We start from the raw sequence: 13,194 nt of genomic DNA on the forward strand, positions 1-13,194 counted from the left end.
GAGAAATGTCTTTTCAAGTCAAGTGCATCAAGCAGAACCATATTAATTCACAAAGAGGCTTTTCAGTGTTTCATAGAAAAATTTACAATTAGTTGTGGTGATTAATATGTGACCCGGTATCACAGACAGTGTTTCAGATGCCTTCTTTGTAAGCTTTTATGAAAGAAGACTTGTCCATCATCTGAATAGTTACCAGCTAGAGGAAAAGCTCTTTTGTCTCACCTACAGCGAGTACCTTTTTAATTAGTACTATTATGTTGAAGACCTACTTCGATCCTCTGTATGCAAACATGACTATTATAGGGCTGTTCTTCCTCTCTCTATCCTGTGACCTTTCATTGCACATATCCTGGTTGAAGTGTGGTTGGAAATTGAGTCTCCTGCACATGATTCTGGATGTCAATCAGCTTTTCAAATCAATTCTATTGTGGAGCCTGTGCAATGACAGTGCCAGCAAATAAAGGTTTCCTGTATTGGGGTGTCTTATAGCTAGATTTTTAATATTTCACTATTGAAATGGAAATTAACTTCATTACTTGTTTTAGAACATAAACATAAAGCAAAAATGCAATCTAATCATAAAAAAATGAAATAAATTCAGGAATGGAGCTGATAGTTTACCCCCTATTCTCTTAGGACACAAAGATTTCTTTTCCTATAGTTTTCAGACAGAATTTCCTCCTCCTGTCTCTAAGCTTTTCCATATTTTAGTGAATAAACAAAGAGAATGCCTAGACAGGAGTAATTCCAATCCTATCTGCTCTTAGGTCTCTTTCATCTTTATCCATTTTTAAAAATCCTCTTGTCTCCTGTGCACTGTTTTCAACCATAACAGAGGTTGAGTAGCACTAACAGTGAAGTCATGGAAAGCAAGTTCCTAGCAGCTAGTGCTTGTCAAGCCTTTCATTGAGGCAGGAAACAAAGTATCAGTATTTGAGTGGCAACATTTCTTAGATATTTAAAATAAGAGAAGATACATATCATTGCTGCTATGTTGATGAACAGTTTTTTCTTTTTTTAAAAAAAGTTAATAGATAATAAAACATGACAGATGTAGAGGTCTAATTTGCTAATTATTCCAATATACCACATAAGTCATACAGAAGGGGTAATAAATTTGGAAAGAGCAGGACTAGAGAATTATATTCCATCTAATGATGTATTTTCATTTTAGGAGTACTCGATTTGATCTAATTTTCTCCCTCTCTAGAAAAACAATACAAATTAGAAGGAAGATGGATTTAACAAGAGACAACAGCTGATACCAGTTTCCACAGAAAACAACAGAATGGCCTTGAAACCCAGAGAGGCTATGGGAGGCAGGTATCTTGCCTTAGGTTGACTCTGGAATACATACTTGTGGTGATGCCTTGACTCCTCTGGCCCTCATTCCTTGTGTCCTCTGTTCCAAAGGCATCTTAAGTTGTTAGCACTGATGGTCCCCTAGGGAGCCATACTCAGTAGTTTTGAGGGTAAGGGGGACTGGCCATCAAATCAGCCTTGGACAGGGCATGAACAAACCCTACACATATCAGAAATCCAACACTGCAATCCACAGCACTTGAAGCAACTTCAAGTGAGACCTCCAGTAAACATAGATATTCTTTTATGAAATATATATACAGAGGAATTTCAAGTAGAACTAATAGGAATTTAGAAATGCAGCAGACCCCTCTTAAAGTAATTCTTAAGGATGGCAACTAGCAAAATGTATCCTTTACAAGGATGTGCAAAGAATTCACTGAAGGCTCCATGCTGAAGCACACTGTGACGACCTCATGCACCAAGTAAACTCTGCTGAAAGTCAATGTCAGAGATGAACACATGTGCCCCTGGTTATGAAGGAAGAGATCCTAGTGGCTGCCAAGGTCCCACCTTCCTTGTTTATGCCTCTGAGCTCTGTTCTGGGTTAAATCCTGTTTCCACGGTCATCCTCAACCACATGGTACTCATTTAATCCCTTAGCCAGACTTTTTTTCAGGTGGACTCTTGGGTTTATGCCTATTTTCTATTCCTTCCTCCCTTGTCTGTAGATTACATCAATTTAGCCTGAAGTTTAATCCAAAAATCATCTCTCTGTACAACCAGCTTTGTAAAATAGCCAAGAAAGCAGATGGGCCAGGAGATACATGTGAGTGTCAAGTTAAACAATGCCACCACAGTGACCCTGGGCAAAGGTGTGAGAAAAAAAGAAATGACAAGGATAGCCTGAAATGCGGGTTCTCCTACCAAATTAGGAAAGCTCCCTCAGCGCCTCCCCCCCCACCTTTTTTTTTTTCATACAGATAAACAAAATGCAGTTGGAGAAATTAGAGCAAAGGATCCCCCATTTTTCCATGGGACTTGCCTTCCTCCCACCCCCACCCCTTCCACAGCATGTGCTGTCATCTTCCTGAGCTCCCCCAGGGCCAGGCCTTGCAATGCCGAGGACTGTCATTTAGCTTCATTTCTTTGTTCCTTTGCTTCATCTTGTGCCCCTGCCGAAGACAAAGAGAAACCATTTGTTAAAGATAAGGCTTAGCAAGAATATCTTTTTAATACAGCCATTTAAATGTCTCTCACCCCTCAAACAGACAGGAATATCTTATGTGACTGTCAAAGAGCTTTGGATATCTGAGCTGTAATTGCTGGCACATGGAATCTTTAAAGAGCATATAAATCATTACTAATAAATGTGTGCTACATTGACAACCTGCTCTGGCTGATGGTGACGATTAACTCAACTGTTCAAAATATTCTTTCAAAACCCTAACCTTGATGTGTCCTTTTTCTTGCAGCCCATTCATACATTCTAGTTGCCAGGGATCAGCATTTAAAATACTAATTCATTCAATGCTGAGTTGCAAAAGTCATCCATGCTTTTACCACCACTTGAGACTTTAATAAGTGTCTGCCGGGTTCTCTACCCATGAGAAAACTCTAAGACGACACTGCTTTGAAAAAGTCTGTATCTTTTTAGACTTTTAAAATAAAGGTAAAATGCACAGATCATAAGTATACAGCTGTTTGTTTTTAAATGCTTACATTTAATTCACACCACTATCAAGATATCAAACACTCCCTTTACTCCAGAAGTTTCCTTTCCAGGTGGAAATAATTGCTGACTTCTATTTCCATAGATTTAGTGTTTTCTGATATAGAATTCCCTACAAACAAAATCACACAAGTTTCTCTGTTGTTCCTGGTTCCTTTCACTCAGCATAAGGTTTCTAAGATTCATTCATGTTGCTGCTTTTAAACCTTAATCTGTTCCTTTTTATTGCTGATGAGCACTGTGTGGTATTAGATATCGCACATTATTCACCCTCTGTGCAACATTTGGATTGTGTCAAGGTTGGGACTTTGGTGAATACTATGAATTGTTTTATAATTTATTTACACACTACTTGTACATATTGGGATTCAGTGTGACATTTCCATTTATGTATACAATGTGCATTGGTCATATTCAGCCATCCTTCTTGCACCCCACCTATATTCTTCCTAGTACCTAGTGATCACTAGTTCCCACATAAGTGAAATAAGCCAGAAACTGAAAGAGAACACATAATGCCCTCAGTTCCATCTATTTTGCAGCAAATGTCAGGATTTCATTCTCTTTATGGCTGAATACGCCTCCATTGTGTATATACATTGCATTTAATTTATTCACCTTTTCATGGAAAACAATTTGGTATGCTGATTTTATGTTCTTTGGAGCCATACTCAAGACAAGGACAGGTGGTTCATATGGCAGTTCTATCTTTAGTGTTTTAAACACCTTTATGCTGTTCTCCATATTGGCTTTCCTAATTTACATTCCCACCAACACTGTGTAAGAGTTGCTTTTTCTCCACATCTTCACCAGCATTTTTTAAACTGAATATTGGTTTCTATACATATTGTATTTTGACCAAATTCATACCCTCTGTTAACTCTTCTTTAAATCCTCCTCCCCCTGCTTTTAAAATAGGTTTTGTTTGTTGGGTTGTTTTGGGGAGGGGAGGCCTTGCAGCACTGGGAATGCACTCCTCCACTTGAGCCACATTTCCAGCCCTTTTTGCTTTATTTTCAGATAGGGCCTCATGCTTTTGCCTGAGGTTGTCCTCCATCTATCACTTAGCTGGGATTACAGGTGTAATCCCACCATCATGTCCACCATATTTTTTTAAATATAAGTTCTTACTAACTTTTTTTGACTATGCTAGCCTCAACTGCAATTCTTGTCCTCCCATGTATCTGGGAATACAGGCATGTACCACCAGGCTGGGTCTACAGTTTTAAGTGGTGTCATTATGTTATTTTAATACATATATATAATGTTCTTCAGTCATATTCATCCTCCAAAACTCTCTCCTTTCTCCTTCCCTACTGATGCTGATTCCATAATTTTTTTTTTAAGGTCAAGATTGTGTATATGAGAGATAACATGCAATATTTGTCTTTCTGAGCCTGGTTTATTTTGCTTACATGATTTCAATTCCACTCATTTTCCTGCAAAAATTCTATTCTTTATGACTCAGTACTCCAATTTGTATATATACCACATTTTCTTTATTCATTTGTTCATGGGCACCTAGGTTGATTCTACACTTTGGCTATTGTGAATACTGCTGCAATAAGCATGGGTGGGAAGTTATCCCTATTATATGCTGACTTACATACCTTTGGATATGTGCCCAAGAGTGGTATAACAGGACCATACGGTAGTTCAATTTTTAGGTTTTTGAAGAAACTCCATTTTGATTTCCATAGTGGCAGTACTAATTTGCATTCCCATCAACAGTTGTATAAGAATTCCTTTTTCCCCCTCACATCCTCAAGTTGCATTTGTTGTTTTCTTGCTTGCCATTCTGACTGATGTGAATGGAATCCGATGTCATATTAACTTGCAAGTCTTCATGTATTTTTGAATATTTGTACTTTGGAGAACTTCTCATTCATTTGCCTATTAATTCCTCAAAAAGATTTTCTCCCATTCTGTAGACTGTCCCTTCATTCTGTTTCCTTTGCTATACAGAAACTTGATTTGATGCATACCCATTTGTCAATTCTTGAGCTATCAGCATCCTATTCAGAAAGTTGTTGCCTATACCTATAACTTACAGTGTTTCAAAGTTTCAGGACTTACATTAAATCTTTGATCCATTTTAATATAGGGTGTGATAAGGGTCTAGTTTTAGTCTTCTGTCCACCCAGTTTTCCCATTTGTTGAAGCAGCTGTCTTTTCTCTAATGTGTGTTTTTGACTCCCTTTTAAAAATCAGATGGCTGTATTTGTGTAGGCTTATTTCTAGTTTTTCATGCCAGTACCATGTTGTTTTTGTTACTATGGCTCTGTAGTATAATTGAAGTCAGGAATTATGATGCCTCTATTAGTTAATTAATTAATTTGGTTTTGCTAAGGGTGTTTTGTGCTTCTATGTTAATTTTAGGATTTTTCTATTTTGTAAAAAATATTGGCATTTGGATGGGAATTACATTGAACCTGTAGATGAATTTCATGATTGTAGACATTTTTACAATATTGATTTTGCCAATTCATGAGCATGGGAGGTCTTTCCATCTCCTCTTGTCTTCAATTTCTTTCTTCAGAGTCCTGAAGTTTTTATTGCAGAGGTCCTTCACCTTCTTGGTTAGGTATATTCCTATTTTTTTTTTTTTGAGCCTATTGTGAATGGGACTGTTTCCCTAATTTCTTTCTCAGCATGTTTTGCTATTGGTGTACCCTGCTACTTTGCTGAAAGTTTATCAGATCTAAGAACTTTTGGTGGTCTCTTTAGGTCTTTTAAGTGGAGTATATTATCTGGAAATAAGGAGAATTTGACATCTTCCCTATTTTTACCCCTTGTATTTCTTTCTCTTGCCTTATGAGCATTTATTATATGTATATAACATATGTATGTTGAGCATTCTTATTTATTTTTAGAAGTGTCTATTCAGATTATTTACTTTTTTTTCTATTAAGTTATTTATATATTCTGGATATTAGTCCCCTAGTAAATATTTTCTCCATTTCTGTAGGTTGTCTCTTAACTTTTGTTCCTTTGCTGTGCAGAAACTTTTTAGTTTGAGGTAATCCCACTTGTCAAGTTCTTCTTTTCTTTCCTGTGCTTTTGAGGTTCCTATTCAGAACACTATGGTCTATACCAATAACTTGAAGTGTTCCACTATGTTTCTTTTTATTCAGTTTCAGGTAACATTAAGGTCACTTAATAATTCTGAGTGATTTTTGCACAGGGTGAGAGAGGGGTCCAGTTTCAATCTTCTGTATGTGGACATTGAGTTTTTACAACACCATTTATAGGAGACTATCCTGGCTCCAGTGTATTTTTTGGTGATTTAGATAAGAATTTGTAATCTCTACCTTGTTCCATTGGTCTGTGTGTGTGGTTTTACATATACTATGCAGTTTGAGTTCCTGTGGCTTACTATTATGTCTTGAACTCAGGTATTTTGATATCTGGTTTCAGCTGTGTTCTTTCTAATCAAGATTATGTTGGTTATTTGGAGTCTTTTGTACTTCTATATGAATTCTAGGATTGCATTTTTGCTATTTCTGTGTAGTGCGAGGAATTAAATTCAAGGACTTAGACCTGCCACACAAGTGATCTACCATTGAGCTACACTTCCAGCCCTGTGACTGGTACTTTTGTGGGTATTGTATTGAATCTGTAGATTGTTAAAATTGTTAACATTCCCAAAGTCATGTTAATTCTTCCAATACATGAGTATGAGAGGTCTTCACATTTTTTTGTGTCTTCAATTTTTCATCATAGTTTTGTAATTTTTTTTGTAGACATTTTTCGCTTCCTTGGTTAAGTTTATTCCTAATATCTTATTTTTTTGTAGCTATTTTTAATAGAATTGTTTTGAGGATTTCTTAGCAAATGCATCATTAGTGTATAGAAAAGCTTCTGGGTTTTGTATGTTGAGTTTGTATCCTGCTACTTTACTGAATTCATTTATCAGTTTATCATTTTGATGAAGTCTAGGATTTTCTATGTATGTTTATGTTTAGGTTGATTCTTTTATGCATATTTTTTCAGAGATTTTGATCATGAAGTTCTCTTTGTAGAAGTGATTATGAATTTTCCTTTCATTGTCTTGATTTACATTTGTTGAACCATCTTTGCATTCCTGGAATAAAACCAACTTGATTATGTTGAACGATCTTTTTGATACTATGCTGAATTCAACTTGCTAGTATTTTGTTTGGAATATTTGTATCTATGTTCTTCATAGATATTGGTCTATAGTCTTTTTGTTATTGTGTCCTCGTCTGATTTTCAATTTTATGGAATTTAAGAAATACTGGCATTTTCTCTTTCATAAAAGGTTGGTAAAATTTAGCAGGGAAGCTAGCTGGCCCTGAGCTTTCTATTGTTTGGATACTATTACTGCTTCAGTCTCACAGTTCAATTTTTTAAAGTCATGTGTTCTGAAATTTAACTAAGTTTTCTAATTTGTTAGTATGTAATTTTTCAATATAATCCTTTGAATTTCCATTATCTGTTTTAATGTCTCCTTTTTCATCCTGTTTTATTAATTTGGGTCTTTTCTTTTTTACAGTCTTGCTAAAGGTTATTTTTAAAAAATCTTTTTTAAATCTTTCACTTGTTTCTGTTCTGGTCTTTCTACCACTATTGGGTTTAATTTGTTCTTGATTTTCTAAGTCCTTCAGATGAATTGTTAGGTTGATATGAAATTTTTTTTAGATTATTTTTTATTGTTTTATTATTCATATGTGCATACAAGGCTTGGGCCATTTCTCCCCCCTGCCCCCACCCCCCTCGATACCCAGCAGAAACTATTTTGCTCTTATCTCTAATTTTGTTGAAGAGAGAGTATAAGCAATAATAGGAAGGAACAAGTGTTTTTGCTGGTTGAGATAAGGATAGCTATACAGGGAGTTGACTCACATTAATTTCCTGTGTGTGTATGTTACCTTCTAGGTTAATTCTTTTTGATCTAACCTTTTCTCTAGTTCCTGGTCCCCTTTTCCTATTCGCCTCAGTTGCTTTTAAGGTATCTGCTTTAGTTTCTCTATGTTAAAGGCAACAAATGCTAGCTAATTTTTTAGGTGTCTTACCTATCCTCACCCCTCCCTTGTGTGCTCTCGCTTTTATCATGTGCTCAAATTTTTTTTTAACATAGGCATTGAACTTTGCTTCTAGTGCTTTTATTTTTCAGCACTCATAGGTTTGGGTGTGCTGTGTTTCCATTTGTTTCAAGAAAATTTTTAATTTCCTTTCTGACTTCTTCAATGACCCACTGTTCATTCAAAAGTGGTGTATGATCTCCATGTATTCATATAATTCACAAAAATTCTTTTGCTGTTGACTTCATTTTCATTGTGATCAATTGTTTGAATTTGTTAAGACAAATGTTTCATGGTTTAATATAGTCTTAAGATCCATGCACTGATGAATGAGTGTCTGTTCTATAGCAGTTGGATGGAATGTTGTGTGTCAAGTCAAGTTTGGTCTATGCTAAAGAAACATCAGAGTTTTAAATCTCCTGATATTGCTGTATTGGATCTTATCTCTTCTTTTATATTTAAAATTGTAGATTACATAATTACTGTCTTTGTCTCTTTTTACAGTTTGTCTTAATGTCTATTAAGGTATCATTGCTCATTCTTGCTTTAGGTTTCCATTTGCCTGGAATATCATTTTTTGTCCTGTCACTTTCAGTCTTGGATGTTGTCTTTCCTGATGAATTGAGTTTCTGGTAGGCAGTTTATTGTTGGGTCTTGCTTCTTCTTTAAAAATTTTTTATTAGCATATTATAGTTGTACTAGGGGTACATTGTGACATTTTTAAAAGTGCTTACAAGTATATCTTAGATTCACCCCTTCCATCTTTCTCCTTTATCTTCCTTTCTTAGAAGAGTTTCAATAGTTCTCACTGTTCCATTTTCATACATAAATACGTAATGCTTCCACCATATTCACCCTCCTTATTCCCTTCCTCCTCCAACTGGTATCAGCCACTGGACATAACTTGTTTTACCTTCTTGTCCATTTTTTAAAGGAAATTTTTGTTTATGATGGTTAGACAGGGAATTTCATTATGACCTTTCCATATATATATCTCCCAAATTGGTTCATCCCTCCTTTATTCTCCTTTCTACCTTAGTACTCTTCTTATGGTGATTTCAACAGGTTTTGAGTGTACCATATTTATACTTGTATAGAAAGTATATCCACCATGTTCACCTTTTTTTTCATTTATCTCTCTTCATTAGTGACCTGTTTTATAACACAGAATGGCATCCAACTCATAATCTTCCTGTGTGCTGGAATTATAGGCGCACACTACTATACCTGACCCATTTGTTGTCTTTGAATTATAGAATTTAATCCATTTATATTCAAGAAAGCTATCATTTTACTCATTTTCTTCTAGTTGTTTTGAATATTCTTTGTTCTTCCTCTATCTTTGTGGTTTCATGTCTTATGCTATTAATGTATCTACTCTTCTAGTAGTGTATACACTTTTCCATTCCATTAGGATAGTAGTTACATTTCTTTTACTGATGAATGTAGAACTCCTTTAAGCATTTTTTAAAAATAAGGCTGGTTTGGTGCTCATGAATTCTTGCAGTTTTTTCCTATATTAGAAGGTCTTATTTTAACTTCTTCATTTATTTAGGATGACCTTGCTGGGTATGATAATCATGATTGGCAGTTATTTTCTTTCAGGACTTGGAATATAGTATTTTATTCCCTGCTGGCTGGTAGTGAATTTGCTTAAATGTGACTTGGCATTTTTTCTTGCAGCTTTTAAAATTCTTTCTTTGTATTTTTGATAATATGTCCCTTCTCAAGATGGCTCTTACCTATGCTACTTGAGTGTTTGCTGGGAGATGATATGATATCCATTTCCAAAGTAAGGCTACTGTTATGATTTTAGGTTACTTGTCTCCAAGGGCAGCAAGTCTGTGAAATTCTCCAGTATCTTGGATTGTCAGCATCTGTGCTGATAGCTTTCTGGGACTGTCTTTCACCCTTCCCCTGCAAAAGGGAGAACCTCATTCCCTGGTTGTTTTGCTTTTCTTCCTATGCTGATCTCCAGTGTCACCTCAAAACAAAATGCAGCTATCCATCTATAACTTTGGTTTTCCTTTGTAGAGAAGGCTGGACACGTCTATTTAGCTATTTTTAAATTCCCTACTATTATAAATATTCTTATTCAAGAACTTTGATGATATGTTTTCATTTCTCTCAAATACTTTTTCTTTAGCAGTACTGGGGTTTGAACTCAGGGCCTCATGCTTGCTGAGCAGGTGCTCTACTACTTGAGCAACTCTGTTTTTGAGATAGAGTCTCACAAACTATTTGCCAAGGTTTGGTTTGAATCACAATCCTCCTGATCTCTGCCTTCTAAGTAGCTAGTTACTGGCATGAGCCACTGTACCTAGCCTCTTTCAAATACTTGAGAATGGAATTTTGGGGTCATAGAGTGCCTTTATAAGAAACCAACAGTTTTCTTAAATGGTTTGTTATGGTTTGTATCTTTACATGTTGTCCAATGTCTCATATGTTGAAAGTCAGGCCTCTAGCTGATGGCAATGTTGGAAGGTGGGGCCAGTATAAGGAAGTTAGGCCATTAGGGGTGTCCCCTTAATGGTATTCTTGGAACCTTGGCCCCATTAGATGAGCAATTTACCTACTACACTTTTCCCACCATGATATTGGGCCTCTCTACAGGCCCAAAAGCAATGGAACTAGCTGACCACAAACTGAAACTATGAGCCAAAATGAACCTTTCATACTTACAAATTTTCAGGTGTGTGAACACATAAAAGTAAAAGCATGCTTATTGTAAACAATATTTGAAGTATTCAAAAGCAGGTAAGAAAGAATGCCTTCCATTACTACTGTGTTCAGAAACTTGTTGTATGATATCATCAATGAATTGGGGGTATTTATACTTCTATGCAATAGCCAAATGACCTTGTGCACATCACTTTTTTTGACAACTTATTTATTTGGGTTAATATACAAGTTTGTGGTCAAGGAAGATATCATTTGGCATTAACTAAGGAAAATAGATTTATCCTGGTACTTTATATGGATATTGATCACATAGGAAATAAGAATGTGTAAAAAAAAAAAATCCTTTAGACAAGAAGTTTATAGTTTGTTGGCAAGTAAAAGGAAAAAGGTCAGGAAACCCTGAAGCGTTTGCATGTAAATGGTTCAGGTTTAGTCCCATTTTATTTTTAATGGAAATTCCTCAGCTATATTATTTCTATAGCTTAGCAGGTATTTTAAATACATGGATTAGGTAAAAATGTTTTTAAAACCCATGTATATATCAATTTGTTTTAGTAGTCCTGTGTCATTTGTGTGTTATAGTGCTATTATACTGCTATTATATTTACTTTTATATGAAGCTTAAGAACATTATGGATAGGACAGACATGTTTTTCCATCCATTCTCAGACTTTATTCTGCCATAATGCTGACTGCATTATGTCTGGCGCAATGTGGCATCTTGGGAGAGTGAAAGAGCAATTTTGTTGACATTTGTGTCTTATCCTCAAAGATCCACAATTCATTATACCATAGGCTTTTATTTTTTTTTTTAACAATTAAATATTGCACACTAAGAACTGGGCAGTTATATGACAGAGAGGCTGTCTGACTTTATTCTCATTCTTTTCAACAGCCTTCTCAAGATGTAGAAGGATAGTATACCACTCATTCTGCTGCACTTCAGTCTCTGTCGAGATTTAGAATGTCTATCGGAAAACCCTCTAAACCTGGTCAAGATTTCTTTTCTGGTGAATTTCATCAGGCTTATTCAACTCAACAAACCTTTGTGTAGATGCACATGTCCTCAGGTAGTGATGTGGCAAGGCAGAGCCTAAGGCTAGATTATTTCTATCCTCACATACTCCTATGCCTTTGTGTAGTCTCTGGGGCCAAGATTTAGTGCTATGCTTAAAAACAGATAAACCAAACAACATAGCAGGTAGCTCCTAGAAAAGCACTGCTTCAGAATCATCTTGGGGTTGCTGAAATAATTTGTTCACTCCAGGAGTTGAAGGGGTAAGATGGATGGAAAAAATTGGTTCTTTTTGTTGAAGCACAGAAAACCAAGATACTTTGCGAATTAAATATGTTGTGGCGTATTTGTAAAGAAGGCAAGCTTCTAGGAGATTATACTTCCTCCTTACACTGTTGTTTGGTTTAAGGCTTTTAAAAGTTTAGCCCAACTCATGTTATGGGACTTGGCAAAACCAAGAGAAATCCAGTATATTCATCGTAAACAATTCCTTATGACTGGTTAATCAATTGCAAATCCCATGACAGGGACATCTTACCTATTGGTAATCTTCTTGCTGATTTTCTGTTGGGTCATTTACATTGTCAACTTGACTATTCATTTCAACTGTAACCAGAAAAAAAAATAAAAGGTTAAATAATTATTAAACCTAAATCTCTTAAGCACATTAAAATAACCTAGTTAGCCTGTCCCAATTTCCAAGCCATTTTTGTTCTGTGAATGGGAGCAATGTTGCCTCTTCTTTGAAATGTAGAAACTCAGCTGTCTCTTCATACCAGATTTGTGGTTTGGCAGTTTAGACATTTATTACTATCCTTAAGTAAACAAATTCAAAGGTCTTCATAAATATCTAAGAAAATAAAGGGAGAAAACAAAGCAAAACAGATCATTGACATGCAGAGAGATAAGCAGCTCCCTCCAAAGTGGCAATGTCAACAGATCTTGTTTGGTTTGCTATGTTTTCAATTTCACAAAAAAGTCCTTGCAAACTTGCCAGTAAGTGCAGCAGCAGTAAATAGATGCCATGAAATAGAAAAGCAAAACATCTACCAGATCACATAGCCATGGAGAAAAATGTGTGTCTTTTATTCTTTGTGAACATTTGCATACAAATAGAATGCATAATTACTGCCAGAAGTAGCCCAAAGCAGCCATAATGGAAGTTTCCAAGGGTCAACAGGCTTAATGAGATGGGTATTTTTAAAGCATCCAAATACATATTGTAAGCTGAGGACTGGATATACAAACAATGGCCAGATAATCTGCAATAGAACTCTGATTTAGAATGTCTGCTTCACTTGGCTTGGAATGTCAGTACTAAGTTAGTGATCACCACCTTTCTAATTTGGGACCAACCCCGGAAAGTCAGAAGCCCTACTTCTATCTAGCAGTTTCCAACTTGTCCAACAACTACCTCC

At 35.8% G+C, this 13,194-nt stretch overlaps 1 protein-coding gene across 9 annotated transcripts in view; it reads right to left on the reverse strand.

Annotated features, from left to right (window-relative positions):
- Positions 1 to 1,142: 1,142 nt before the first annotated feature.
- Positions 1,143 to 13,194, reverse strand: part of Macrod2 (mono-ADP ribosylhydrolase 2) — a 2,131,419-nt gene continuing 2,119,367 nt past the window's right edge. For all 9 annotated transcript variants that reach the window (XM_074074308.1, XM_074074312.1, XM_074074314.1 and 6 more), the window contains 2 exons: positions 12,315 to 12,382; positions 1,143 to 2,477 (listed from right to left, as the gene is read on the reverse strand). In XM_074074308.1, coding sequence (XP_073930409.1) covers positions 12,315 to 12,382 — 68 coding nt within the window. In that variant the 3' untranslated portion in view covers positions 1,143 to 2,477. The remainder of the gene's footprint in view (positions 2,478 to 12,314; positions 12,383 to 13,194) is intronic.

This window comes from Castor canadensis, chromosome 5 (assembly GCF_047511655.1).
Source record: "Castor canadensis chromosome 5, mCasCan1.hap1v2, whole genome shotgun sequence".
NCBI lineage: Eukaryota > Metazoa > Chordata > Mammalia > Rodentia > Castoridae > Castor > Castor canadensis.